The 25,000-nt window shown below is 39.1% G+C and overlaps 5 protein-coding genes across 9 annotated transcripts in view; 3 read left to right on the top strand and 2 right to left on the bottom strand.

Annotated features, from left to right (window-relative positions):
- Positions 1-5,401, top strand: part of LOC129738755 (centrosomal protein of 162 kDa-like) — an 80,718-nt gene extending 75,317 nt beyond the window's left edge. The window contains exons 3-7 of one of the 3 annotated variants that reach the window (XM_055730018.1): positions 1-476; positions 537-751; positions 862-1,697; positions 1,760-1,918; positions 2,875-5,401. In XM_055730018.1, the coding sequence (XP_055585993.1) occupies positions 1-476; positions 537-751; positions 862-1,697; positions 1,760-1,918; positions 2,875-3,147 (1,959 nt within the window). In that variant the 3' untranslated portion in view covers positions 3,148-5,401. Of the gene's footprint in view, positions 477-536; positions 752-861; positions 1,698-1,759; positions 1,919-2,796 lie in introns of all 3 variants that reach the window. The other 2 variants (XM_055730015.1, XM_055730016.1) reach the window with 2 other exon arrangements.
- A 188-nt stretch (positions 5,402-5,589) lies between these two features.
- On the bottom strand, positions 5,590-7,191 carry LOC129756202 (RNA-binding protein NOB1). Its single transcript, XM_055753009.1, has 2 exons — positions 6,967-7,191; positions 5,590-6,907 (listed from the first exon to the last, which is right to left on the bottom strand). The coding sequence occupies exons 1-2, from the start codon at positions 7,027-7,029 to the stop codon at positions 5,648-5,650; spliced, it is 1,323 nt and encodes a 440-aa protein (XP_055608984.1). The 5' UTR covers positions 7,030-7,191; the 3' UTR covers positions 5,590-5,647.
- Positions 7,192-9,151: 1,960 nt separating this feature from the next.
- LOC129754932 (60S ribosomal protein L35) lies at positions 9,152-11,184 on the top strand. Its single transcript, XM_055751202.1, has 3 exons — positions 9,152-9,296; positions 9,697-9,833; positions 10,828-11,184. Exons 1-3 carry the CDS (start codon positions 9,294-9,296, stop codon positions 11,057-11,059), a joined length of 372 nt encoding a protein of 123 aa, XP_055607177.1. The 5' UTR covers positions 9,152-9,293; the 3' UTR covers positions 11,060-11,184.
- Positions 11,185-12,310: 1,126 nt separating this feature from the next.
- LOC129738494 (inhibitor of growth protein 3) lies at positions 12,311-15,331 on the top strand. 3 transcript variants are annotated; one of them, XM_055729714.1, is made up of 5 exons: positions 12,311-12,466; positions 13,130-13,201; positions 13,268-14,140; positions 14,507-14,865; positions 14,931-15,331. In XM_055729714.1, the coding sequence occupies exons 1-5, from the start codon at positions 12,439-12,441 to the stop codon at positions 15,045-15,047; spliced, it is 1,449 nt and encodes a 482-aa protein (XP_055585689.1). In that variant the 5' UTR covers positions 12,311-12,438; the 3' UTR covers positions 15,048-15,331. The 3 variants fall into 3 exon arrangements, with proteins under 3 accessions (XP_055585689.1, XP_055585688.1, XP_055585687.1); XM_055729713.1 differs by having other exon boundaries at positions 14,480-14,865; XM_055729712.1 differs by having other exon boundaries at positions 14,399-14,865.
- A 194-nt stretch (positions 15,332-15,525) lies between these two features.
- LOC129738495 (nuclear pore complex protein Nup50) lies at positions 15,526-17,131 on the bottom strand. Its single transcript, XM_055729715.1, has 2 exons — positions 16,322-17,131; positions 15,526-16,250 (listed from the first exon to the last, which is right to left on the bottom strand). Exons 1-2 carry the CDS (start codon positions 16,971-16,973, stop codon positions 15,646-15,648), a joined length of 1,257 nt encoding a protein of 418 aa, XP_055585690.1. The 5' UTR covers positions 16,974-17,131; the 3' UTR covers positions 15,526-15,645.
- Positions 17,132-25,000: the final 7,869 nt, after the last annotated feature.

Below are 25,000 nucleotides of genomic sequence, written 5' to 3'. Positions count from 1 at the left end.
TCGTCTGCTGCTGCCAGTTCAAGCCACCAGTTTCCAAGAAAGTCTGTTAAAGATAATAAAGAAAATCAGTTATGTAGCCAATCTCGCATACGAGATTTGGAAGAGATTTATAATCTAACCTTAAATGACTCCCCGAGAACAAGGACACCATGCCCACCGTCTCCACCGTGTGCCACTACCACCAGGGATCGTACTTTTTGCGACAAATCGACTGCACCCTCTCCGACGCATGCGACGCCTGAACCGATTGTTGGCGCTTTCAGTTGGTCCAAAGAGCGCGAGCTAGAGGGCAGCATTTCCGAGCTACAGGAAAAGTTAAAAGACACCGAGGAGCGCTACGAGAGTCTTAAAATACAATACGACAATTTGTCTCAGGTGCATCGAACACTGCGCGAAAACCATGGCTCGATTCAGGAGGAAAGCGACAAACTGAAATTAGAAGTACAACATCTAACGGAATGTGCCAATGTACTTAGGTATGTTTTTTTTAAATCCGATCTACAAAATGGACTGTTTTTTAACATTTTAAATTACAGATCGGAGTTGCATTCAGCTCGTGGTGATCGGGACGCGGCACTAGAGCTGCAGAAGATTCTGCAATCGGAGCTGGAGGAATCGCGGAGGGACAAAAAGCGCTACCAAGAACTGAACGAGAAGGATACGAAGACCATCCAGGATCTGCAGCGACAGTGCCGTGAGATGGAACGCATCCTGATGAGAAAACATCCCGATTCGGTATCAGCTCTTATTGGTAAGTGTTAGACACTAAGTTAGATTGCGTAGTTCGATTTTAAATTATTTTTTGAATTTATGAGGGTTTCAAAGTTAACGTTAAGATTTAAAATGTACCTACCTTTCTAGTGGCCAGCAAGAATACAGCAAACAACAAACCGGCCGAAGATGCTTCCCAAACTCGTAAGCTGCTGGAACAGCGAATCGCGCAGCTGGAAGCGGATGCTAAAGAGCAAGACGCCAAGGCTCAAGGTATACTGGCCAACGTGCAGGCGCGCTTCAATTCCGTGCAGTCCAAGTACGAAACGCATATTGCGGATTTAGAGATGCAAGTGCTTAGTCTGCAGGAGATTAACTGCAAATTGAATGAGAAAATTGTCCGGCAAATGGACGAACTGTCCAGTATTACAAGTCATGCGGCTGTTTCCATTCCTGCTCCTATTAAAGCGACCAAAACCAGCACCAGCTTTTCGCAAACCGAAGATTTTCCTGAACGGGAATGTACTAAAACTCGTTCAATTTCAGTGCAAACGGATAGTCGTCTAACTGGAACCGGATTGGTACGAGGACAGCAGTCTGGCAAACGAGCGTCCTCTGCCTCAGCTGGAAATAAGCTTCCCAATTCTTTGTCCGACTCGCAAATTCAAGGCCGAGAAGATGCTCACCTAATGGCCACGATTCGTGGCATGCGGGTCGATTTGGCCATAAAAGAAAAGGCTGTCCAAAGGCTGACCCGAGAGGTTGAAGACTGCAAGAAAACCATTAAGAAATTGCAGAAAGAAAGAGATACGTATTTGAAACCCGATGGAAAGTTACACAATTCTTCTTCCTCGGGGAAAGGCAAATTCTATGATCCGTTGCAGTATTCTGATAGTTCAGATGGGTCCGCTTTGAAAGATGCCCAGCTAAAGATTAGACTTTTGGAAGCCGATTATAAAACTTTGCATGATAAAAGATTGCAGGATGTAAGTTGTCGAATTGCTTGAGTCAGAGTGGTTTTAATTGGGTACTTCATTTATTATTTTAGCTAAAAACTCTGCAGGCCGCCCATGAACGCGAACTGGCTGCATGTCATGAATCGGTTCGCATACTACAGCAGCGACTTTCGGAAAGGGAGGAACACGCGCAAACCAAAGAGAAGCGTAGACCAAATCATAATAACGATTACTACGCTCTGAAAGCTAAGGTAAGCGACAGAACGAAGCGCTAGACACCTATTTGAAACTTTCATTTTGGCTACTTGTGTTTACTTAATCACGTGTTAACTGTATTGAAAAATCTATTGCTGCCATCACATCTCACATTCACATTTATTTTCATTGCATTCTGGAAACAAAAACGCTTATCATGAAATTGGACTTATCATTTGTCACAAATTTCATCGTTAAAAAAACTCCGAAACCATACAGAGAAAACAAATTTTCAAAAAACACGTTTCTGCAGCTGGACGACGGCGCAAGTGTTGGCCCGGTGGTAATACTGCTCTTACGAAGCTGTTTGGCATCGGTGGTAACGTTTCCGGAAATAGATTATCATTTCGTACGCTAAATTTAAAAAGCCCTTCAACAATGCTTGTGGGCAAAAAAGTTACCATCGGCAGTCATTCAGCTGCACCCTTTGCAAGAAACGGAACGCTGCTTGCAAATGGTTTCGGAGGCCCATCGCGACCTAATCACCCTAGTAGTAACGGTATTCCCATTATAAGCACTAACGGTTCTTCCAATGGAACTCGTTCAATTTCCGGTAGTCCCCTCCATCACGGCACCAGTGGTAGTAGATGCTAATTTTTTAATAAATTATCAGCAATTTTTTTAAAGTTAGGAGCACATTTTTCTTATGAGCTTTAGGTCTAACTTTATAGTTGACTTTAATTTTGTAGATTTTTTAGTTATCAAGCGTACTTTAAGGACAAAGTGAGACTCCTGAACTATGATTAGAAATGCTTTTTTGCCTAAGTTATAAATTTTTTTTTTCGATTGACATAACCAGAGTCTAATTTTTGTTAACCCGACAATGGGTTTCGGAGTGTTTAAGTTAATCAATCTAACAACTGTTTTTGGGTAGCTCGAATCAGGTTATCGTTTAACCTGCTAATGTTTCCCGATTTTCCTACTTCCGACAAATCCGAATTGGCCTCTCAAGGTTACATCGTTGGAACGTCGCCACACCGAACGGGAGCAACGTTTGCACTTGCTTGTCGAGGCACTCAGCAAAGGAGGTAAGTTGAACGGTGTTCACTTGCGAGCCCTGTCTAGTGGTGGCGGTAGTGCTTCTGCTAATGGCGGGTCCAACCTTGCCAACAATCGCCAACATCACCGGCTACATCAGAGCCCACATGACGTCATCATTAGTGATGACAATGCCTTTTTGGCAACCCATCTACAAGCAAACGCCACCGTCGGAGGAGATTCGTAAAGTCGTTCTTTTTCTACTTTCGTCAATGTTCTTTTGCACTATCTCTGGTTGTCTTTTTTACACGGAGAACAATCTTCGTTCTCTATCATAGATGTTTTTATTTAGCGATTAATGTTTGGACATTTTTAAAAGAAAAAATAGAATAGTCATTGGATGCGACTGTGCGACAAAAATGTTAAAGAATAAAAACCTGCTATGTTCCTAATAACGACCGTTCAAGATCTCCAACAGTTACATATATTTCTCTAACATTGTAATCTATGAACCTACAAAAAACAAATTTTACTCAATGCAGTTTAACACCTACGATACAACTTAAAGCTAAAGAAAAACTTAATCTTTATTTATTACATGTATTTATCAATGAGACTTACGGCTAATTTTAAACGATTCAACACGAAGCAAAAACATGACTTTTATTTTTCGATTGAGGGAATGTGATTTTTTGAGAGACTGCCAGTGTGTTAAATGTAAGTGTACTGAAAGTAAAGGGAAACCCTCGAAAATTTGTATCGATGTTAAAACGCGACCAATGCGCGCGGAACTATGGTGAATCAAATTCATCGAGCTGGATTACGGCCGGAGATACAGCTTTGTTGTAGCGTTTCGTAGAAGAAGTAGATATGTGTGTGTCAGTGTCTTATTGTCAATTAAGGATAAGGGAAATTATAAGAGTAAATGACAAAAACGTTGCGAAACGTCCACGAGAACAGTGAGTTTGAACATGAATAACAACCATTCCAAACTTTGAACCACGTGCATGAGAACCACGGGGAATTTGAATCGATGAAGCTTGAGCTAGAAAAAAATAATCTCAAAGAACAGATGTATTAGATTCGATAGGTTTCGTTACTGTATTTTGTTTTCTGTTTTGTTTATCATAAATCAATTATCATTCAGAAATCAAATATAATGGTGCAGACAATATCAGAATTTGACCTTATGTTAAGGTCATCATTGTTTGAATTGTCAACCAACTCTACTTAAAATTATAACACTGTTATCAGGTTAATGAAGATTAATTTCTATAACATAAAGGACGCATGTTTTGGGTAATTTAGGGTCAGTTTTCTTTTGTGCGTTGATATTATTTTCTCAAACATTCAAAGGCACGGTAGTTACAGGTTATCTTGTTTTCCTGTCTGTTCTCTGTATTCAAACTGTAGAATGCTTAGATGAATAATTTCTTTGTAGCATCGCTTTAGCTTGATTGTTTAATTCACTGTACAATACTGACCATAATATAAGTTAAGTGTCCATTTATTTGAAAGTACAATGAGAAACGTAAACGGCGCTCCTTCAAATGATCGGGATGCGATTTAGAGACTCTCCAGATAACGTCTCGTTTGGAAAAGAGATTCAAAGGTGTCGTTCAAATCTCTGAGAATCGCATCAACAAAACTTTTTCGACATATTTAGCTCGACTCATCGGTACTTTTTAGCTGAAATTTTGAAACAAATGTTAGAGACAAGTGTTCAACAGAAGAATAGCCGAGAATAAGTATTTCCTCAACTGGCCTAGTCCCTTTACTCGATCTCAGCTTCTGGATTGCGAAAAAAAACATATTTTTTTGCTAAGTATGATTAAGTTAGTTGTAAAATTATCACTATCAAAAGTTTATAATAATACATTTGTATTGCCAACGAATAAAGTAATCTTCGTTTATTTTTCTGTTCAAATTGTGAATTTATGGGACAATGAGTCAATAGGAAGTATTGTTATCGAAGCCATTTGTAGTCACGAAGACTCTCAAAATAGTGATGTGAAAAATCTAATTCCGTTCATTTTCATATGATAGCAGTAAAACTTACTGCAGAAGAAAGATAATCTAAACCGTTCCAAACTTCATTAGCTAAGCGTAAAATTCGTTTGCCATCTGAGTAAAATTTATTTCGCGGTAGTCATCTTAAAAGTTTATAGCAGAAAACATGTAGAGATCAAGCAACATTGGATGACAATAGATTCGGGTAAACCGTAAAAGAGAAAGAAAACAAAATACTTATTTATTTTTTTAAATCGTACTGGTAAATTAGGAAGTTTTAAAAAAATGTTACATTTAGTTCGAAATTTCATTATCTACTTACCTACATAGGATTAGATCCATTCTTTTCCAATATATTACAATATACCTAGTTGTAGTACTGGTTACGATGTAGAGTGTAGCAAACAACGCTCAGCTGAATATTTATCGTTCCAGCTCAGGCGTTAGCACCTGGTTGGGAAAGACCGTTCGATTGAGTCAGTAATAAATAAAAATATTGATTCCAAAAGAACATGTGATTTTTTTTATCCGAATCATATGCTTTTCATTTTTTTTGTCAGGCTAACAGAGTGAGCAATATGAATTTTTTCAAGATGAGGTAAGTTAAGCCATATTCATTATAATCATTAAAAAGAGAAGATTTTGTTCGAATTGTTTTTAATAGTTTTTACAAAATCAGTTATAGATACAATATTTTTATTGCAGAATCCAGGTTCGTATTGTACATAAATACAATTTTACTTTTTGTACCCCCGCCGATGGTTGTCGTATTCGTAGTTTTGCATCCACTGTTTCAAGTTAGACTTTCCTCGCATCACCGCCGATTTGGAGTCCACGTCCCGCATCACAAACGGCGAATAGCCGGCGGTGTAATCATCGCCAAGGGCATTGGTTTTAGCCTGTGCCTTGGCCGATATTCTCTGCTGCGGTAGCGGCTGATCTTCGTATATCAAGGGATTGGTGGAATGTTTCCCGCCTACGAACTTCGCTACCGGTTTGTTCTTATGGCGAGCAGTTAGCGGCTTTCGAGCGTTTATGTGTATAACCTGTTGTCCGGATTCATCAAGACTGACTGCTACCTTTTTCAGCGTGCGGTTACCGCATTTTGGACAGAAAACTTTTGTGGAATCTGAAGTGGTCTTGAAACAAGCATAACATCGGAGTATGTATGTTCGGGCATGTTTGATTACGCGACCATCCAATGCCGCTATGTGGAGACCGATCTGTTTAAGCACATTCTGCATAGCATAATCGGTTGTCATGCACGCCACCGGCGAAGGACTTTCCTCGAGAACATCCATTCCAAAGTCTCGTTTTACTTCCTTGATATTGGAAGGAGTTATCCAGCCTTCATCATCATTATCATCATCGTCTTGATCCACCTCTTCATCTTCGCCCGAAAATTCTACGTCTGAGTTTCCTTCTCGCTGTTCTTCTGTATGTTTCTTTTCAGAATCTGTTGGTTCCTCACTATCCAATTGTTTTGAAATTTCATCTTCCAATCTAATGATTTCATCAGTATTCAGCTCAGCAAATTTCTCTTCTAGCTCGGGGTGCTCATTAACAACTTCAATCTGTGTATGTTCCGATTCTTCTTCCGCTTGAACCGATTCGGTTTCAGTGTTAGTCCTAGTCCGATCACCATTCACATTGCTTCGCCCATCGTAAAAACCTTGAACCTTCCCAGATCCAAGCAATGCTTCGGGCTTCCGGCCTGAGGCTATGGTTACTGCCGTTTTAGGTTCATCCCGTAGATGTTCCGTTCCAACATGTTCTTTCTCGAGTTGATACGTCAGGGCTAGAACCTTCAAATCGACCAGGGAAAGGGTTGCAAAGTCTCCGGTCTTCTTAGCGATACTGGTAACCTTACTCAAAACATCCGAATCTGGCTCCATAATTACTAGGCTGTAGGGTAGCACCACAAGCCGTTTAAGTTGACGGTCATTTTTTATTTCGTCAACCACTCCCTGGACCGTGTAGCAATTCTCGGCGACATCCTAAAAATAGAAACCTATAAAATCGAACGATTCTACGGATTTAAAAAGAAATTTTTCACCTGCAGCTGGGCGTTTTTAATAAATGCCGAAGTATCGACTACTAAATGAGTAAATTTTGACATTTTTATTAAGTTTTTCCGGGATATTTTCTCGTTTTTAATCCCGATCCATAACTAGCACGTGAAACAGCATGAAACGATTGTAATTTGCGTATTTGTATCGAAAAAGAAAATAAAAACATTTAACGTTGTATGATGGAAAATGTCAATTCCAAATTTTATAGCAAGGTGTTTAAATACCGGAAACAGGTCCCGTCGGTTGCGCGCTTCCGAATATTTTCACACTGAGAAAAATTTTGCTTGAAATTGAACGATTTGTTTTGAATTTTTTAAATAAAATTGAATCACTATAGTGATCTATAGTGGTCTATAGACCCATCGAACCCATGCAGATGAAAAATCGTTTACGATGGTGAACGCAAATCATTCCTCCTACCCTCTCCCAAATTAGACTAAAAGCTTACAGGTGAGTTCATACGATGAGTTTAAAGATTAACTTTATATACCTAGAGATTGTATAGGAAGCGGATAGCTTAAAAACGATGTCTAGAGTGTTGTCCTAGCAAACAGAAAGCGATTGAAAATGGCGGACAAACCGGTCGGTTTGACAAAGTATAACATTCATTTTGTCATTGGCAAAATACACTGCTTTCAAAAATGTCCAGGATCAAATTTAGAATGAATATTAAAAAAAAGAATGAATAAATCTCGCGTGAGCTTTCATTACGTCGAATGAAACAGAAACACCGAACCGAGAAAAACGCTTTTGAAATTTGAAGAGTGTTTTTCAAATCCTATTTTTATTCCTTCGCCGATAACCCTCCAAAAAATACGCAATATTCATGGAAACTAATTGTGTCAGATATTCCACATGATGAATTTATTTTTTTTGCAATTTTTAGAGCTTTTTTCAATCATATAGGAACATACGACATATTCAAACATAAAGCGTTCATACGTCTGAACACATTCGTCGTTTGTAATAAATCCAGGGTTTCTCTCAGGAGTAAAAAAAGACGTGTAGTTCGGTTGCAGGTCCACAGGAAAAGAGGACGATCGTTTTTTATTATTTTCTTCATCATCTCTTGCAACTTGTTTTCATTTTATAATATTGGTATCTATGGCACTTGCCCAAACACTCGATCAACGAGGGGTTTTATAAATTTTCATTTTCATTTTAAAATTCACTACAGTTTGGAGGGGAAATTTGTTTCATTCGTCTCTTTTCTTTCGTCCTTTGATTCGTTCAACTTGCACATACGCCCAAGTGTTTCTGATGTAATTACTATGGAAAATTTTCAATTTTCTCGGCGTAGAGGCTGTTTAATAAGTGGTGTAGCGGTAAATTGGTGATTAAATGCATAATGAAATGTGTGAATCGGGTGCGACATCGATCAAACCAACTCGCTGCTGCTGATCAGCTTTCTGTTGCCGATCAGCTGGAGGGGAAATTTGTCTCATTCGTCCTTTGATTCGTTCAACTTGCACTTACGCCCAAATGTTTCTGAGGCAATTACCGGTAAATTTTCAAATTTTTTTGGCATAGTGAATGTTAACTTAGTGAGTTATCGAGTGTAGCGGTAAATTTATTAGTGAATGCGTAATAAAAGTGTGAATCGGGTGATTGGGTGACTAACAGCAGCAGGCTGCTGCCGATCAGCCTGCTGCTGTTAGTTGTTAGGTTTGCTGCTACTGCTGCTGTTCGGTTTCTTTTCCTTGCTGCATTATTGTACAGCGTTCGAAAGCCTTGAGTATCGATTTAAGAAAGCCTGAAAACAAGAATCTGAAATAATATTGCCAGGTTGATATTCTGATTACCTCTTCCTGTATACACTGTTTGCTCATGGAATCCATAGCGAATGTGCTAGGTTTTTCTTCCTCTGCACATTCGCCGTTTGGAAGAAGGGGCGTATAAGCAACATTGAAATGGGCAAGCAAGGTTTTGTTTCATTCGTCATTTTAAAAGTCTTAAATTTTATATATTAAAAGGGTTTAAATTGATTGTGTTATCAATCATATAGGTAGATAGTGTTATAATGAAGCTTTTTTAGTGAATATCTCAGTTTTTCAAATTTTGTTTCATTCGACGTAATGAAAGCTCACGCGAGAATATTTAAATTTTTTCAAATTAAAATCCAAAGATTCCATTTATAATTTTTTCTCAGTGCAACACTCGGCTGCCATAAAATTTCAGTTCAGTGGGTGCTCGTTTCCGAGCTCTCGGTCTGCGAATCTGTCTCTGACAGCGGGACGTGACGTCACCGTGGCTCTTTTCCAATCCAGCTGCCTATTCAGTCAGAAGGAAGCGGATTCTACCGGCGACAAAAATGGTTATTATTTGGTTTCATCTTACGTAAATGGGGGCTTGCTTGTTGTAAAAAACTTGAATAATGCCCTACGTCGTGTGTGGTGCGAAAAAACCGTGATATCCGGATTTATAACGTTCAAAAATGACTTACAAATTTGCCTCATGTACCATGGCAATGATTTGTTGTCAAAACCTAGAACAGGAAACAATCTAGATTTGTTTATTTGAATGAAGTCCTGTGATGAAGGAATTATTTGTTTCAAATTCTTCAAGTGGTATTGTGTTCAAAGCATCCTTGAATTATATATAAAAAAGCGAAATTCTCAACAAGCAGTTCCTCAAAAATGAAATAGTGTGAAAGTTGAGGTTATGGCTGTTTGTTGACATCCTTCTAATTGATTTTTTTTCTGGCTAATTTTCAGGTTAAAGTTAAATGTTCGGAACTGAGGACGAAGGACAAGAAGGAGCTGACCAAGCAGCTCGAGGAGCTGAAGACCGAGCTGCTCAATCTTCGAGTAGCTAAGGTCACCGGTGGAGCTCCCTCGAAGCTGTCAAAGATGTAAGTATTTGATTTTAATTTCAAAATTGTAGTTTCAACATGTCGTAATCTAAGGGCTATCTATACTACACTATACACCTTCTATATTCTGGAAAATATGTTGTGAATCAATTCAAATGTATTAACAGATATATGTAATAAGAAAATCAAAACAGTTAAAAAAATCCAAATTTAGGAACATAATTTCATGTCTTCTATAAAGTAACATCGAGATAAAACTCAATATTAATTCGTAGAAGTTGCTAATGTTTTCACGCCGCACTCTTTCTTCATTGTTTCAGTTTTTTTTTTATATTAGGTACAATTCATGATCGATTTTTTTTATTGTTACATTATACGGCTAGTAGCATCATTCGCCAAACAAAGCACCAGAAACATAATGTATGAGCGTGTGTGAATTGTTTGTATTCTACAAACAGACCTAGATTAATTTACTATTGCTTTGTTTGATGAATTTACGACTCACCTGACTTCATTGAGTTGAATTCGCTGCTAAATTCCCCGGCAGAAAACGCTCATCGTGCCCTGATTAATGGTATACTGGCCCAGGGGGGTTCTTATTATGCCCCAAACAGTGGCTAGTTTTCAGCTTTTGGCAACAATTTTTAAAATGCATTTTTTAACGTTTTCATCTAGCTTTTCAAGTTTCAGCTTGTTAGGAAATACGCTTATCAAGTGTCTGAACACGAAACAATAATTTAACCTCCATACTACAGCTATTTTCTATGGTTAAATAAGCGTTTTCCTTAAGGTTTTTTTTTTTTTTTTTTTTTATCTTTATTATAGAGACTTTCAGCCTCGGGCTGGTTCGTCTCTTTGTAATAATTTTTAAAGTACGAGGGAGGTTCCTTAAGGTGGCCATTATGCTCTTATCTCCCCTATACAGTTAGTTAAATTTCACGGGAAATTTCTATAAGATGCAACAATAAATTCGTTGTTCATTGTGCTTATGAATTTTAATTCTTTTTCTTTTTCTTTCATTGAATCCAAACAGCCGTGTGGTCCGCAAAGCCATCGCCCGCGTCTACATCGTTATGAATACCAAAACGAAGGAGAATCTGCGAAAACTCTACAAGGGCAAGAAGTACGTCCCATTGGATCTGCGCCCAAAGAAGACCCGAGCCATGCGGAAGGCCCTGTCTCCGAAGGACGCCGCCCGATTGACCCTGAAGGAACAGAAGAAGCGAGCCAAGTTCCCCAAGCGAGTCTACGCCGTCAAGGCGTAAATACTGCCAGGGGAGAGTTGTTTTTCCTTTAATTAAAATAAACAAAAAATCGCTACCAAGTAAAGTCCGATTTATATTCTGGGAGAACCGAGAAGAAAAATACAAAACCAACTATTCCAGGAGAACTATTGATTGCCTCACCTGATTGATTCGATATCCCTTCCCATAGTTTTAATAAATATGACAGTGTAGAAAGCTTTGCTTTTAAATAGAAATGAACAAACTCAAAAACTTTTGCAAATGTAAAAATTTATAACCTTTTACAACATTTACTTAAACACAAAACCCAACGATTTGTACAATAGTCTTGTTTAAAAATTTGTATACAGGTTTTGTCTAGATAAAATTAAAAAAATTCTAATCGTCGTCAAGGAGAGTATGAAATTTGGCATAATGCCTTTTGGCATAAAACCATTTGGTATAAAGGCTATTTGGCATTAAACCATTACGCATAATTTCATCTTTTCGTGTGGTCACGTTGAGATTCACTTTTCAAAGTTGCGAGATTTCTTTTCTTAAGCCATTTGCATAATTTAAACTTGACGTGTGGTGACTATTTATAAACTTGCAAGATTTCTTTTTAAATATCGAGGAAGCAAGGGGTGAGGTGGCCCAAATTCAACTCTGCATTTTTGACTCATTATCATACAAATCTGTTATAAAAAGAAGAATATAGAGTAATCAGGTCACGCGTTATAAAGCAACAATTTGATTCAATAACTCCGTTTTTCCAAGTTTATAACCATTGAAACCTTTTACGACAATTGAAATTTTCCATCCTTGATTTCTCCAAAAAAAAATTACAGAGACAAACCGTTCTTTATTTCATATCAAACGAACTAAACCTAAGGCATGTCGAGTGGAAAACCTATCCGTGTTCGTATTTCCTGTTTTGTTTTGGCTCCCACCATTTTTGGCAGCTGTGGCAACGAAACTTCCGGTGTTTTCATGGGATCTCCTTCGGCGCCATCCGACGAGGCCGAGGTACCGTGGGCATTTTCCTCCGTACCGGCCACCCGAGAGAGCCGTTCTAGTTTTGCCACCTCGTATTCCTTCAAATCACTAAGTTTAAGCGTAAAGTTCTGGATTTCACGTCGACGCATTTTTATCTGAAAAAAAAAGATGATTTCAATCTCATAAATATTTAAATTTTCGATCGACACCTATGGTTTTTTCCCCAAGACACAAACCCTGCAAGCGCATTTAATACTCGATTTTTAACTCTTTGAACGCCACCCTGAATGAGTTCTTCTGAAGAAAAATCAAAACACGCCCAAGCCAACAGGGGAAAGTGCGTTTAATATTTCCTGTTTACAGTTTTAACACTAAAACGGGTGTTCTAATTCAACTTCCTAAACGTCGTTGATCACTTTAGCAAGATGTTGTATTTGGAGGATTACCTTGAAAGTAAGTAGCCTTAGCAGTGAAAGCGATTTTCTTTCTGTCGTGCCCGGATGGAGAAAATTTGGTTTCCGACGGATCGATTTCAATGGACGCCTCTCCTGATGACAGATGAGAGCCTACACGAAACGTCAGTATGTGGGTTACCTAATGGAGTGCGTTCACAGAAGTTAGGCGCCGTGCTCAAAGAAAGCGCGCCACAGTTTGAGAACCCTAAAACGTGATTTTTGAAAATAACGCTACGAGCAGTTAAGCACTTAAAGAAATTCAAATCAGATATAAAGGACAGATTTTTGAATCATTTTATTTTATTTTAATGATAATAAAATCTCATCTAAACGAATGCCTGAAACAATTCACAAATTTAAAATAGTTTCAAAAACTAAGAAAAGCTTTGTAATTTCTCATTTTGATCGAAGCTAAAATTGTTCAATAAAAAAAAAAAGATTCAACAAACAAGATTATACACATTTTAAAAGTTATGTTTCAAAAAGATTTTTTTTCACCTGAGTTAATAGTAAATTTCATTGTAACTAACAGATTACGTTAATGTTAATAAATCTATTTATAAACAGAAAGCTGTTCATATATTTAGTTTAAAGACACCTATTAAGAGTAAATTATAAAACTTTTCTCTAAAATTATTAAATTCTCAATTATTTTTTTCAGTGATCGAACACCTGCCACAGGAGCTGCGTGATCGATTCACTGAAATGCGCGAAATGGATCTTTCTGTGCAAAGTAAGTACTTATTTAAAAATTTAACAGGATTACTGCAGAGCGTTTTTTTGTAACATCGCCTTTCAGATCAAATGGACTCGCTAGATAAACGGGTGCGGACTCTATTCCAACAGTGCCGCCGCGGCGAAACGGTTGGCCCTCAGGCTGATTCGGAATTTCACACAATACGAAAAGACTACTACCGGGTGCTGGAAGATTCGGACGAAAAGGTTCAACTGGCGGGTCAGATGTACGATCTTGTCGATCGATATCTGCGCCGTTTGGATAGTGAACTATACAAGTTCAAGTGTGAGCTCGAAGCAGACCACAACGGAATAACGGAAATTTTGGAGAAACGTTCGCTAGAACTGGATTCTTCTACCAGCAATGGTGGACTGAATCAGAAAGAGAACCGCTATTTCGATACTTTGACCGCATTGAACAGCGTTACTAGTTCGGTTGTGCCAGCTGGGGCAGCTCGAGTGGAAAGTCGATACAAGATCAAGCCCGAAAAACGGAGAGAAAATTTGAACCTTTCCTCACATGGAGGACCACCACCCGAAAAGCGTCCATCTTTGGCTAGCAGCCTTTCGACAGGTTCGGTATCAACCCGTCCAACCACCCCGGCTGTTTCATCTGGGCCAGGATACCATCATATGCTGTCTTCGACCGCCGGAAGTACCACTCCAAATGCAGCGGCCTCGGTTGCCTATAATCTGCAGCAATTCGGTGCTGGGAATGCGATTGCGGCGGCCGCAAGTCAGGCCATTGCCCAAACACAGCAAATGCAACAGGGCCGTCGAACGGCTAGTTTGAAAGCTTCCTATGAAGCAATTCATGGTGCTACCGGGGCCGGTGGAGCTCACGATTTATTGAATGCCCTACAAGAGGTTGCACGAGATGCAAATCAGCTAAGACGTCAGCACAAGAAAAAACTCACCACCAATCCATCTGCCGCAGGTTAGTTACACTTTACGTCGACCTTCTGTAATGTTTGTTTCAATATCTGGTACGCTTATAAATATGACTAAAAATTTAGTTATTCTGGTTTGGAAATGAAAAGGCGCCTAAACATACACAACACGAAACAATCATTTAAAATAGTCCAAATTAACACATTAACCTCCTATCTTTCTTAATTTTCCGGCATGCGTAATTCCCAAAACCCCTTATGACCCTTATCATGGCATTAAATCCTTCAAACTCATCACATGACAGCCACGCTCTTACAAGCGCATCACCCGAAGCAGCCGCACACGACCAGGCTCAGCCCTAACCTGTCCTCATCGTCCACCCTAGATCTACTAGATAGTTCGGCCGTTCCAGGTTTACTCGGTAGTTCCGGATCGTCGCTGACGGGCAGCAGCACAACAAGCATCGGACCCAGCGGCAGTGCCCTGATGAGCGGTAGTATGTCATCGGGTTCTTCATCGACGCTTGGTTTAGGTCCCTCGCTAAGTTCAGGCAGCGCCGGTCCATTAGGTCCACTGACTACCTCCGGTCCGCCACCGCCCAGTAGTTTACATCACGGCCCGGGTCTGGGACCTAACGCAATCCTTACTGAGAACGGCATGGTTGTGGAACAAACGCCAGAAGGGGAATGGACTTATGATCCGAACGAGCCACGGTACTGCATTTGTAATCAGGTGTCCTACGGCGATATGGTCGCTTGTGACAACGAAGACGTAAGTTTAGCATTCACGATAACCATTGTTGATTGTAGAGATTTGAGGGTCTTATTTTTTTTCAGTGTCCCTTTGAGTGGTTCCACTATCCCTGTGTAAACATAACGTCTTCACCGAAAGGAAAATGGTACTGTCCACAGTGTAGCAGCTCGATGAAGCGCCGAGCCCCAAGGAAGAACTAAAAGTAAATTTGAAAATATTTTGAGAGGTCACTTTGAACTGAGTGTTTGGCATGAAATATCATTAAATTATTGATTGATAAGAAAATAAAAGTACGTTACATTGCGGCCAAATTTTTGAGACAGGAAAAAATTGTCTAGGTTTATTCGATAATGCTATGCAGATGTTTGAATTCAATTAAATACTCCAGAGTGTAGACTGCTAAGGAAAATTGGCTCTGGCTGAAATAGTATGATTTAGAGATGAACTGAAACTTGGCAACGAAATTTGAATAAACAAGTGAACCGATAAGTATAATAGTTTGTTTTTCCTAACATTTAATTTTGCTTACGTTTTGGTCTTGAACTTGACGCCAGCTACGATAGTTGAGGGTTTCTACAGTTCTACCTGTGGATAATTGTTCTCCTTCTCTTATAAGATAGTTATCTGAATATGGTATTTCTTTCCACATGAAAAAGGAAGCTCAACTATTATTGTAGATACAGAAGATATTACAATAGTGTATCGTATCACACATAACAACGAGAAATTGCAAATGCTTACCCTAGAATTGTGTGTTTAATGTCGCAGATTATTATAAACATACAAAATCAATTAAATCTATTTGGGCTTGTGTTTGGACAATGTTTCGAACAGTTCGTCCGCCTCCTCGGTGGTCTTAACCCGCAGCAGAACTGGAGTTGGAGGTGGTTTCGATTCTGGCACCGGTAGACAAACCATCATCACATTATTCTTACCCATCCGCTGTAGCGGGATGCTTTCGTTGAGAATTATATTTAGCAAAATGTTGCCGAGACTGGTATCCGCTCGTACCAGAACCTGAACCTTGGAGTCCACCTTCTTGATGTGGAGCGTGCCCACACCTCGGTCCGAGTACGTGCCCTCAGCTTTGACGAACAGCTTGCAACGTTTTGAATAGATACTATCTTTTTCCTCCACCGGTGTGAATTCCACCTTCGGTGGTTCATCTTCGTCGCCATCGCCATCGCCTTCCTCTTTGTCTTCAGTGGATTTAGTCTCGCCTGTTGCTGGCTTTGCAACGTTAGCAAATGAAAATCCAATACCGGTTGATCCACTTGTTCCAAAACCAAAGCTAAATGGTTTGCTGGCTGGTTCCTCCTTAGAGGCAGGTTTTGGGTCGCTAGAATTTCCACCAATCGCAGGAGTGCCGCTACCAAATGTGAATCCCGTCGAGGAAGGTTTTGCTGTAAGTTATTTATAAAGACTTATTACTTAAAAAAATCAATTATTTGGTTTTATTTTGACTATAAGTTACCCGCATCTTTGACAGGTGGTTGCTCTTTTCTGGCCTCTATTTCCTTTAAGTATTTCTCGTAGTCTGTGAAAATTGGCGTCAACTTGCAGAGGGCATTTTCTTTTACCTTTTCGGAAATCCAATTCGCTACTGCTTCATTCAGCGCCTTGATACTAGACGCATAATCATCCAACTTGTTGCTGCTGATTTCTTTCTTAGCATTGAAATCGGTATCACCACCGGTATTTGTTGATTTAGGTGGGCTTCCAAAACCGGAGAAAACTTTTTTGTTCGGATCCGTACTGGCGAAAATGCTCGCACCTAAAGCGGATGTGGTAGCACTTGCAATTGATCCACCACTTGCAGCCGGCGCAACTGACGGTGTCCCATTAGTAGAATTGCTGATGCTGCTCAGAAACGAAAACGGACTTGGAGTTCCCGTTTTGGTTACAGCCGGTGTCGATGTTGCTCCCGCGAATCCTTTGAATCCGCTGAAAACTGAAGCGGTAGCTGAGCCAGTTCCCGAGTCGGCTGCCCTTCTACGAGCCGTTTTAATGACACGCGATTTGAGTACTGCCTCGGAGGCTTGGGAGAACGTACCTGCTTCCTCTGATTCTTCTTCCTCGTTCCAGTTGTCGTGGTTCAGATCCGAAAGTGCACCTCGTTTAGCCATTTTTCCCAGTTTGATCAATTCTTTCTTACCTTTTAAAAAATTAACTTGTAACACACGACGCAATCCGGAGTTTTCCCGTTTTTTTAGCGATGGCAGAGACAGAAAATGAATAGCGCGGTCATCGCCGCGCGCACCACGTTTTGACAGCAGCTTTCAGTTTGCTTACAAAAAAGCAGTGTAGCCGGAAAAACAATTTCAAGTTTTTTTTTTAAATTTTATATTCCACACAGTGAAAAACCTTATCGCTTTAATGCAAACCTATATATGATTTTGTATTTTGTATTCTTCTTCTTCTTCTGTAATTCTATCTGAATCTGATGCAGCTTCAATATTAAAACCGTTTATGACACTTTTTATTAACGAAATGTCGGTTCTTTAATAGGACTTTACGCTGAAACAGTTGCACTTCAGTTTTCATTTATTCAGCGAGCAAGCTGAAACAGCTATCACGCTTTACCCGCAGACACCAGATACCCAGACTGATCAGTGGCGGTTGAGCCCATACAACTACAAATCGCCCAGAATCATACGCCATCTGACGGGGCATCGTGAAACCATTGTGCTTCATCAAGAAAAAAAAATACACTTGATAATTAACAAGCCAAATTAAAACTGTCTTGATTGAATCACCTTTTTTTTTTTTTTTTTTTAATCATAGGTTTGTTTATTAAGGCATTTTACTTTTTATAAAGTTTCGTTTTGCCGAGTGTATCACTTTATTAATCTATGTTAGTAGAAGGGGGAGCCGTAATAGTCGCGGCGACTCAACTGTTAGTTGTATTCTAATTTGGGGGTTGGGAAGGGGAGCGTTTAGGGTTCACTATCGGAAACATTTCTCCATCTGGGCTCGGTGGTGGCTTCCTGTAGCTGTGGATGCATGAGCTACTTCAGATTGTCGTCTTCCTGGCCAGACTTCTGGTGGAGTTTGTGGAACCCATTGGACGGTAGGTTACTCTATTGAATAGATGAAATGAACATTAATAGGGTACATATACAGGTGAAAAGCCACGAAGGAAGGAAGACTAAACGACCAAGTCAGACATTTTAAGATATTTGTAGATAGGGTACAAATATTCAAGATCAAGTTTTGCCAAGATGTCTCGAATTGGAACACCAGGTGGTTTACGTCGGGCCCTAAGGGTATCCAGTAGCCAAGCCCTCGATCGATCAAACCGTTCACACGTCCACACAACATGATCAATGTCGGATTGAATCACCTATTAGTATTTGAAATGATATCTTAAAAAATTTGAATGTCTTCAATTTTAAATTGTTTACTTTAATTTACTGTATCATAATTTTGGGATTCAGTTTTGATTTCGAAATTTATCAGGCTGAGTGACAGTTGAAAATTTGAAAGCCTGTAAATTATAAATAATTCGGAATTGTTCCTCCTTATCCGAATGATTGATTAATTGTTTACTTCGACAAAAAAACTACATAGAACTCATTGAAAAACTTGAATTGAGGCACTTAGGATCAGAGGGGTGCAAGTGATTTTTTATCAAAACTGAGATAAACTGTTTTTTGGATAGTTAAAGTATAGATTAACATTCTGTAGAAGACACAGGTCAAAAGAAAAATTATTTCGATATTTTTAAGCTATTTATAAAAAAACGGGTCAATGAAAATCCTGTTATACTCCGGATTATACTTTTAGGCTAATTTCATTAGAACGTATACATTTTTGTCAGTTGAAAACAACATCATCTAGCTCCTACTAGGATTTTCTACTGGTTCTGACAAGGATAATCCAAAGTCCTCAGATAGAGAAGTGATGAAAATAGATTCAGGTGTAACTTCGTCGGCATGAAAATCTCATTGTTATGTATACAAAAAATTCAAAAATATTTTTTATGGCAAATTTAGCCAATGCTAAGAGGGATAAAAGGCAAACACAAAACGTACTTAACAATAATTTTTTGGCAAATATATCTAAGAAAAATCTCACGGATGAAAGCTCAGAGGATTCAGAGTTTTCGACAGGCTCTGATCATGATGTCACATACTATCCCACGGAACAAAATGAAACTTCGAAAAGTTCAGATGGGTCGTTGTGACAGGTTATTTATAAAAAATTACATGAGGTCTTTTAAGGAATATTTACATAACTGTTTAGGAAAGAGGCCTGGTATAATTAGACCAAAAAAAGAAAAATTAAACATCCACGGTTCTTCTGGAGAATCAGAAGTTGCTGCTGCTGCAGTTGCTAGCGAGAATGAGTCCATTCCTGGAGAGTCAACTGGCCATTCATCAAGACCCCAAAAACGCCAACGAAATCAGGCAGTCTGGAAACTCATCTTGCGAAAAAAGCTACGAAACCAAGGGGAAGCGTACGTTGGTTCTACCGGAAAAAGCGACCAGCTAAACAGTTAATTTCAATGAAGGAACACATATGCAGGTATTCTTGTGTATCCATAAAGGAAAAAGAGGAATTGAAAGTTTTCAACAAATTCTGGGAATTAGGATAGTGGAACTTGCAAACCTCGTTCATTATAAGTTGCATAGAAATTTGAAGCCCGAAAATGCAGAGAATTAAATGGGTGAACAAAAACAAAACATCTAGTATCGTACTGAAAATACTCGTTACATACAGGTTCCAAAAGGATGCTATCATATTGTTTGGAGTCAGAGGGGTGCAAGTGTCATTCTTGGGATCAAAAGGGTGCAAGTGAAAAATATCAATAAAAGTGGTTCGCCGTTTTAACATAAATATCGCAAAAACTTTGGTTTTTCCTTCAGAATCGTTCATTTTAGACCTCATGAGACACACTCCATCGAAAATTTAGTAGAAAAATTGATTTGATAATTTTGATTTAGAAAAAAAACTTTGAGGCCCGTTTTCTCGAAATCATCATTTCGGCACTTGCATCCCTCTGATCCTAAGCGCCTCAATTTCAATTTATCTTATCTGTTTCTTGGCTCATACCTATAGATATGTTTGAGGAGTGAAATAAGTTATTGACATTCTCGTTGGATTGATTAGAACTTTTTTAGGCAATTTAAAAAAAAAAACAGAATATCAAACGTGAAGAATGTATTGATAAGTTCTTTAGTCCTTTTTGGCGCTGGAAGTGTTCGTGATCTAATGGTGTTTTACTAAAACTTATAAATTTTTGGAAAAATAACTTCAGAAACGACAGTGTTTGTCGCCCGGTTATTTTTCCTTGCTCATTGGTACACGCCCAACAAGTGTGTGTGAGAAATGTCAAAAATAACTGTAATGGCCTTTTCAGCATAATTCTGAATTAGGGGAAAATTAAACTTAAAAGCGACCATTTTTTAAGACTATTTTTCCTGTCTTAATCCGTACACGAGAGCAAGTGTGTGTGATAAATGTCAATTAAGAAATAATTTCTTCAAAAAAATGGTTGAAAAACAAGGCAACTATGCACTGAATTTGAAACATTTCAAATAATCTGTTTAAAATCCATTTCCCTTTGCTTCTAAAAACAAAATTTTTGATTTAATTTTTTTAAAACCATAGTCCGAAAGTAATTAGTTTACAAAACTAATCAATTCTTCAAAAAAATATAATTTTGAAAAATGTTCATTTCAATGTTCCTTAATTGCTTTCCAGTAAATAAGCAATAATTTCGCTGTAACTAAACTTATATATCGATCTCAATGCTTTTCCACACCCCCAATACTAATTTTGAATGGTAAAAGAACATTACTATCTTGATGCAAACGAAGGCCATTTTTATTTTCTTGTCGTTGCATGGAATGTCAAATATCGCATGTCTGTGTGCGTGAATTCATTTAATGTTTTGATTTCGATGGGACGGATTCACGTTCGTTTTTTTATACCCATGATCAAATCAATTACCCATGCGATATTCATAAAATGGTTCGAAATTTAATTAAAAACAAAAATAATGAAAAAATAACTGAACAACAGATCAGGAAAAGCTAAGCTATTCTCATTAAACAGACTCGGATGGTTGAGATTGTTTGTCAATATTCATAATATTTCAATTAACGCACTTTGTTAAAATTTTTACTAAATTTGCGGGAAAATGTTTACAAGATGGCAAGCATACATTTCTCGAATGTGACTAAGTTTTTCATCGAAAGGAAAGATTCAGGATTTATTCGAGATAAAAGTGAAAAAAATTCTGACACCGATTTTTTATTGTAGATGATGACTCGATAGAATATTTCGTAGTTCCGTTTTTCATTAGTTTCTTCTTTTAACTATACACATTGCTTTTCAAATTTTGTAAATATCACCTTTACTTTTGTTTAATTTATTTGCAATATACAATCAGTGGAATGTTTTTTCGATGTCATTTGTCGTTTTCTCAACAATTCCTAGATCGTTTTATAACTACTTAAAAACAATTGTGTCGTTACAATATTTTTCGGGATACTTGAATTACCCTTGACGGAGGTTCCGGGGGTTAACGAAATCTTGCAGTTGAAAGTGATCTTCACAAATGAAGCAATTGTTAGGCAGCTATTTATTTACGCAATTCTTCTTGTGAATTGAGAATGTGTGATTTTCAACCACATCGGAGATTTCAGAAAATGATTATTTTTCAACCACAACGCAATAAGGAAGTGTAGCGGACAATCATCAATACTCATCCAACTGAAATCGTTGAAAAATCATCGCTTTAGTCGTAAATGATGGCAACTCATAAAAGTTTACTGATGAGCTCAAACATCAAACAAAGCGTTGTGCAATATTGCAAGTATTAATTGAATTTATTTCGATTGATCCAAATTGAGTTATGAATTTCTTCACACATCGTTTCAAGTGAGTTTCCTAATGCCAAACCACCAATTCATCATAAATTACGAAAGAAATTCAAACGTTTCGTTAATATCGCAAACGATTCTGTTGAAGTCGATGTATTTTTTTAAGCTTTATGTTTGAATTCTAACCACATTTGGTAATGCGCTCTAATTCAAAAATGGTTCTTATTGCCTGTCTGTTATTGCCTCGGGTTGTCCCTAACAGATATAATAGGCATATTTAATAAATTGCGCAATTGTGCGCGAGGGAAATAGGTTTTTATCCACCCACCAGTCCCCCTTAACTAAAGCTCACCTGTGATATCGCCACCTCGGATCACCACTCTTCCTGCGGCACTGCGAGCCGTTACTCCTATTTCCTTCGGCACTGCGAGCCGGCACACAAACACTTCCTCCTTCAGCTCGTTCCGCCGAGCAACGATTTTGCAGGTAGTCGCGCAGCCGGGAATTTGTTTCCTAGGCGCACAAAATGATAACGACACTCCTTCGACTCCTTTCTCAATGACTCTGCAGCAACACAACAGCAGTGACAGCCAACAATGGTAATTCGGCACTCGTGGCAGGAAACGCAGATGAATCGCGCCGCCGGGATGATCCTGGGCACGGGTTGGTCGAGCTCAACTTCTTCGGCTCGTCCCTTTAAAAAACTAACAGCAACACAATGACGAAATCACCTACAGCCGCAATTCGGCTCTCGTGGCCGGAACAGCGATAAACCGCGCCGCCGGGAATGATCCTTGGCACGCGTATGTTCCGCCCCCTTCTTCCGCTCGATAATGCCCGCACAGCGTTCGAGGCCGAAACTGAATGCGCGATACGTTGTGCCGCCGGGATTTCTCCTAGGCGCGCGAAATGTTCAGCTATATTGGCTCTCTGGCAGCCCACACTGCAGAGCGGCACTGTCGGGTGGATCTTTAGGGATCTTGATAAAAATTTTCCCTCCTGCCGAATAAAGACGAAAATTGACCGCACGGCAATCGGAGGCAGAAACTAAATGCGCGATACGTCGCGCCGCCGGGATTTCTCCTAGGCGCGCGAAATGTTCGGCTATATTGGCTCTCTGATAGCCCACACTGCAGAGCGGCACTGTCGGGTGGATCTTTAGTGATCTTGATACAAGTTTTCCCTCCTGCCGAATAAAAGATGAAAATTGACCGCACGGCAATCGGAGGCAGGCTGTTTTGCCTTTGTCACAGTCTGGCCCTTGGCCGGCTGCTGGTATCCGGTAAAACGGCCCTACAAGTAACCGCATCATTAGTACCTAACCTATAAATTTAAAGTGCGCTACTCACTTCTTCGCGAAGGCTTTTTCCGGCACAATCTGTCGTCGGGCAGCACGGCCTGCTCCGGCACTTCTTCGTCTCACTCCTGCGAAGTAATTTACAAAATTATGTCGCTTTTTGCGATTAATTTTAAATGAAAAAAAGCATACCTTATTTCGATGCTTCTTTTCCTTGCACGCCGACTGCACTTTTCACGTGCGCTTTTTTGTTTGACAGCTCTACACGAGCTCTTAGCGCCAGGGTGTGTCCACCCTCAATCAGTGGTCTGTTTTTGTGTGGGTTTTTGTAACCCGAAATTGAGTGCATGTAATACAATCCACTTTTTACATTAAAATTTTGTGAATTTTTATGACAAATTCACAAAATTTTTAGGTTGCCGGTAATATCAGGAGAAGTCTTAGTTACTTAACTAATGCACTGTCGACAAATCTTTCTGCTAACTTGCAGCCACGACAAGTGTTTCAATTTTCTTTTAATTGCAAGGTGTTTGCAATGAACTTAGTCCTAATTCTTGAATCTCGAACGAAAGTTTCACTGATGTCAATATGATCAATCAGCATTCCAGCTGTGTTCTGGAAGATTTCTTACTGCTAATTATGTTTCTTCTCCTGATTATGGTTTGACTGTGGTGTGGTTGGATGGTTTGATAAGGGCTATGGTTTGGTGGTACTTGTTTGATGGCGGTTCTTGATTGTGGGGTTCTTAGGGAGAAGTTTCAATAGTTAAAATGGTGCACTCTCGATAAATCATTCTGCAATTTTGCAGCTACGATGAGTGTTTTGTTTTGTTTCAAAACTGCATAGCGCTTGCAGCTAAAGTAGGGCTAATACTCAAACTAAAGTTTGACTGATTGTTATAAGTTTCAATCAGCTCTCCAGCTAAGTTCTGGAAGATATGCTTACTGCTAATAGTTACTTCTCCCTATTGAACTATTGACGTGAATTTGTAATATGGCATTATGGTTATTGCTTTAGGTTTGGAAAGGTGGAACTTGTTGGTGGTGGATTTGTTGGTTCTTTTCTTAGATAATGGCGACTTAGGGCATCCGCAGCAATCGCGAGCAAAGTGAAAATGCTCACGAGTTTAATCACTTCCATACCGCACCGGGGGTTAGTATGAAGGTGAGCAAAATAGGGCCGTTGCCGTCGGGACCGACAAAATCACCAAATTTGCTCACTAGAAAGGGGCGAGATCAAACATGCACTGAAAAAATTCTACCGTTTTAAGCAGAATTAAACAAACGAACGGAAAGCGGAAACTTTTTTTTATTGCGCAAAAACTAATTCCATGAAATATTTCCGAAAAGCCCTTCAAGTCCGACGATTGCTTTCTGAAAGTTTTGATTGTGCATTCCGTGTAGTAAACATTTTACTGACTTTCACAACCTTGAGTGAAGCTTCAAGGATTTTTCTCGGAGTAAGAATAATCGAGACCAGTGCGCTGTGCAGGATTTTTGTATCCAACCGTATGGGTGGCATTCCATTACTGTCCCTACCAATTCGGCTTTCGAAACGAGGTCTCTCAATAAGTTTGCAACTAATGGGACCCAGTTTTTCGGAACAGCAACTATTTCAGTCAGCACGTTGGTTGGAAAAAGAAGTTAAAGATTTAAGCAGAATTAAACAAACGACGTCGCAGCGTGTGTATGTTTGTTGATATTCATTTTAAGAAAAAATGTGTATGAGATTAAAATTGTGGATGGATTTTTTTTTAATAACCAGTTGAATTCGCAATTTCGTTACATTTTTTCGGGTTTATCCAGGAATTGAACGAGAAAGTGCAATTGCTGGTTCTGATGGTGAGTTATTTATTTTGTATTTTATATTGTTCAGGACTCTCTCACTCAATTTCAGATAAACAAACTCGAAGCATCGTATTTTATGACCAAAAATGATCATGTAACATAAGAAGAGCCGTTTGGTGGACGACTCCGAAAATTTACTCGGTCCGTATTAATTTAAGATTAAGATTTTCTTCAAAAGT

This window comes from Uranotaenia lowii, chromosome 1 (genome assembly GCF_029784155.1).
Source record: "Uranotaenia lowii strain MFRU-FL chromosome 1, ASM2978415v1, whole genome shotgun sequence".
NCBI lineage: Eukaryota > Metazoa > Arthropoda > Insecta > Diptera > Culicidae > Uranotaenia > Uranotaenia lowii.
This window is presented reverse-complemented; position numbering and strand designations above follow the sequence as displayed.

Coding starts and splice junctions, on each gene's coding strand:
- LOC129756202 (XM_055753009.1), bottom strand. CDS start 7,029: ATGTCAAAATTTACTCATTTAGTAGTCGATACTTCGGCATTTATTAAA. Junction 6,908..6,966: donor TTAAAAACGCCCAGCTGCAG/GTGAAAAATTTC, acceptor TTCTATTTTTAG/GATGTCGCCGAGAATTGCTA.
- LOC129738494 (XM_055729712.1), top strand. CDS start 12,439: ATGTTGTATTTGGAGGATTACCTTGAAA. Junction 12,467..13,129: donor TTTGGAGGATTACCTTGAAA/GTAAGTAGCCTT, acceptor TATTTTTTTCAG/TGATCGAACACCTGCCACAG. Junction 14,141..14,398: donor CACCAATCCATCTGCCGCAG/GTTAGTTACACT, acceptor ATCACATGACAG/CCACGCTCTTACAAGCGCAT.
- LOC129738495 (XM_055729715.1), bottom strand. CDS start 16,973: ATGGCTAAACGAGGTGCACTTTCGGATCTGAACCACGACAACTGGAAC. Junction 16,251..16,321: donor ACCACCTGTCAAAGATGCGG/GTAACTTATAGT, acceptor AATAACTTACAG/CAAAACCTTCCTCGACGGGA.
- LOC129754932 (XM_055751202.1), top strand. Junction 9,834..10,827: donor CCCTCGAAGCTGTCAAAGAT/GTAAGTATTTGA, acceptor GAATCCAAACAG/CCGTGTGGTCCGCAAAGCCA.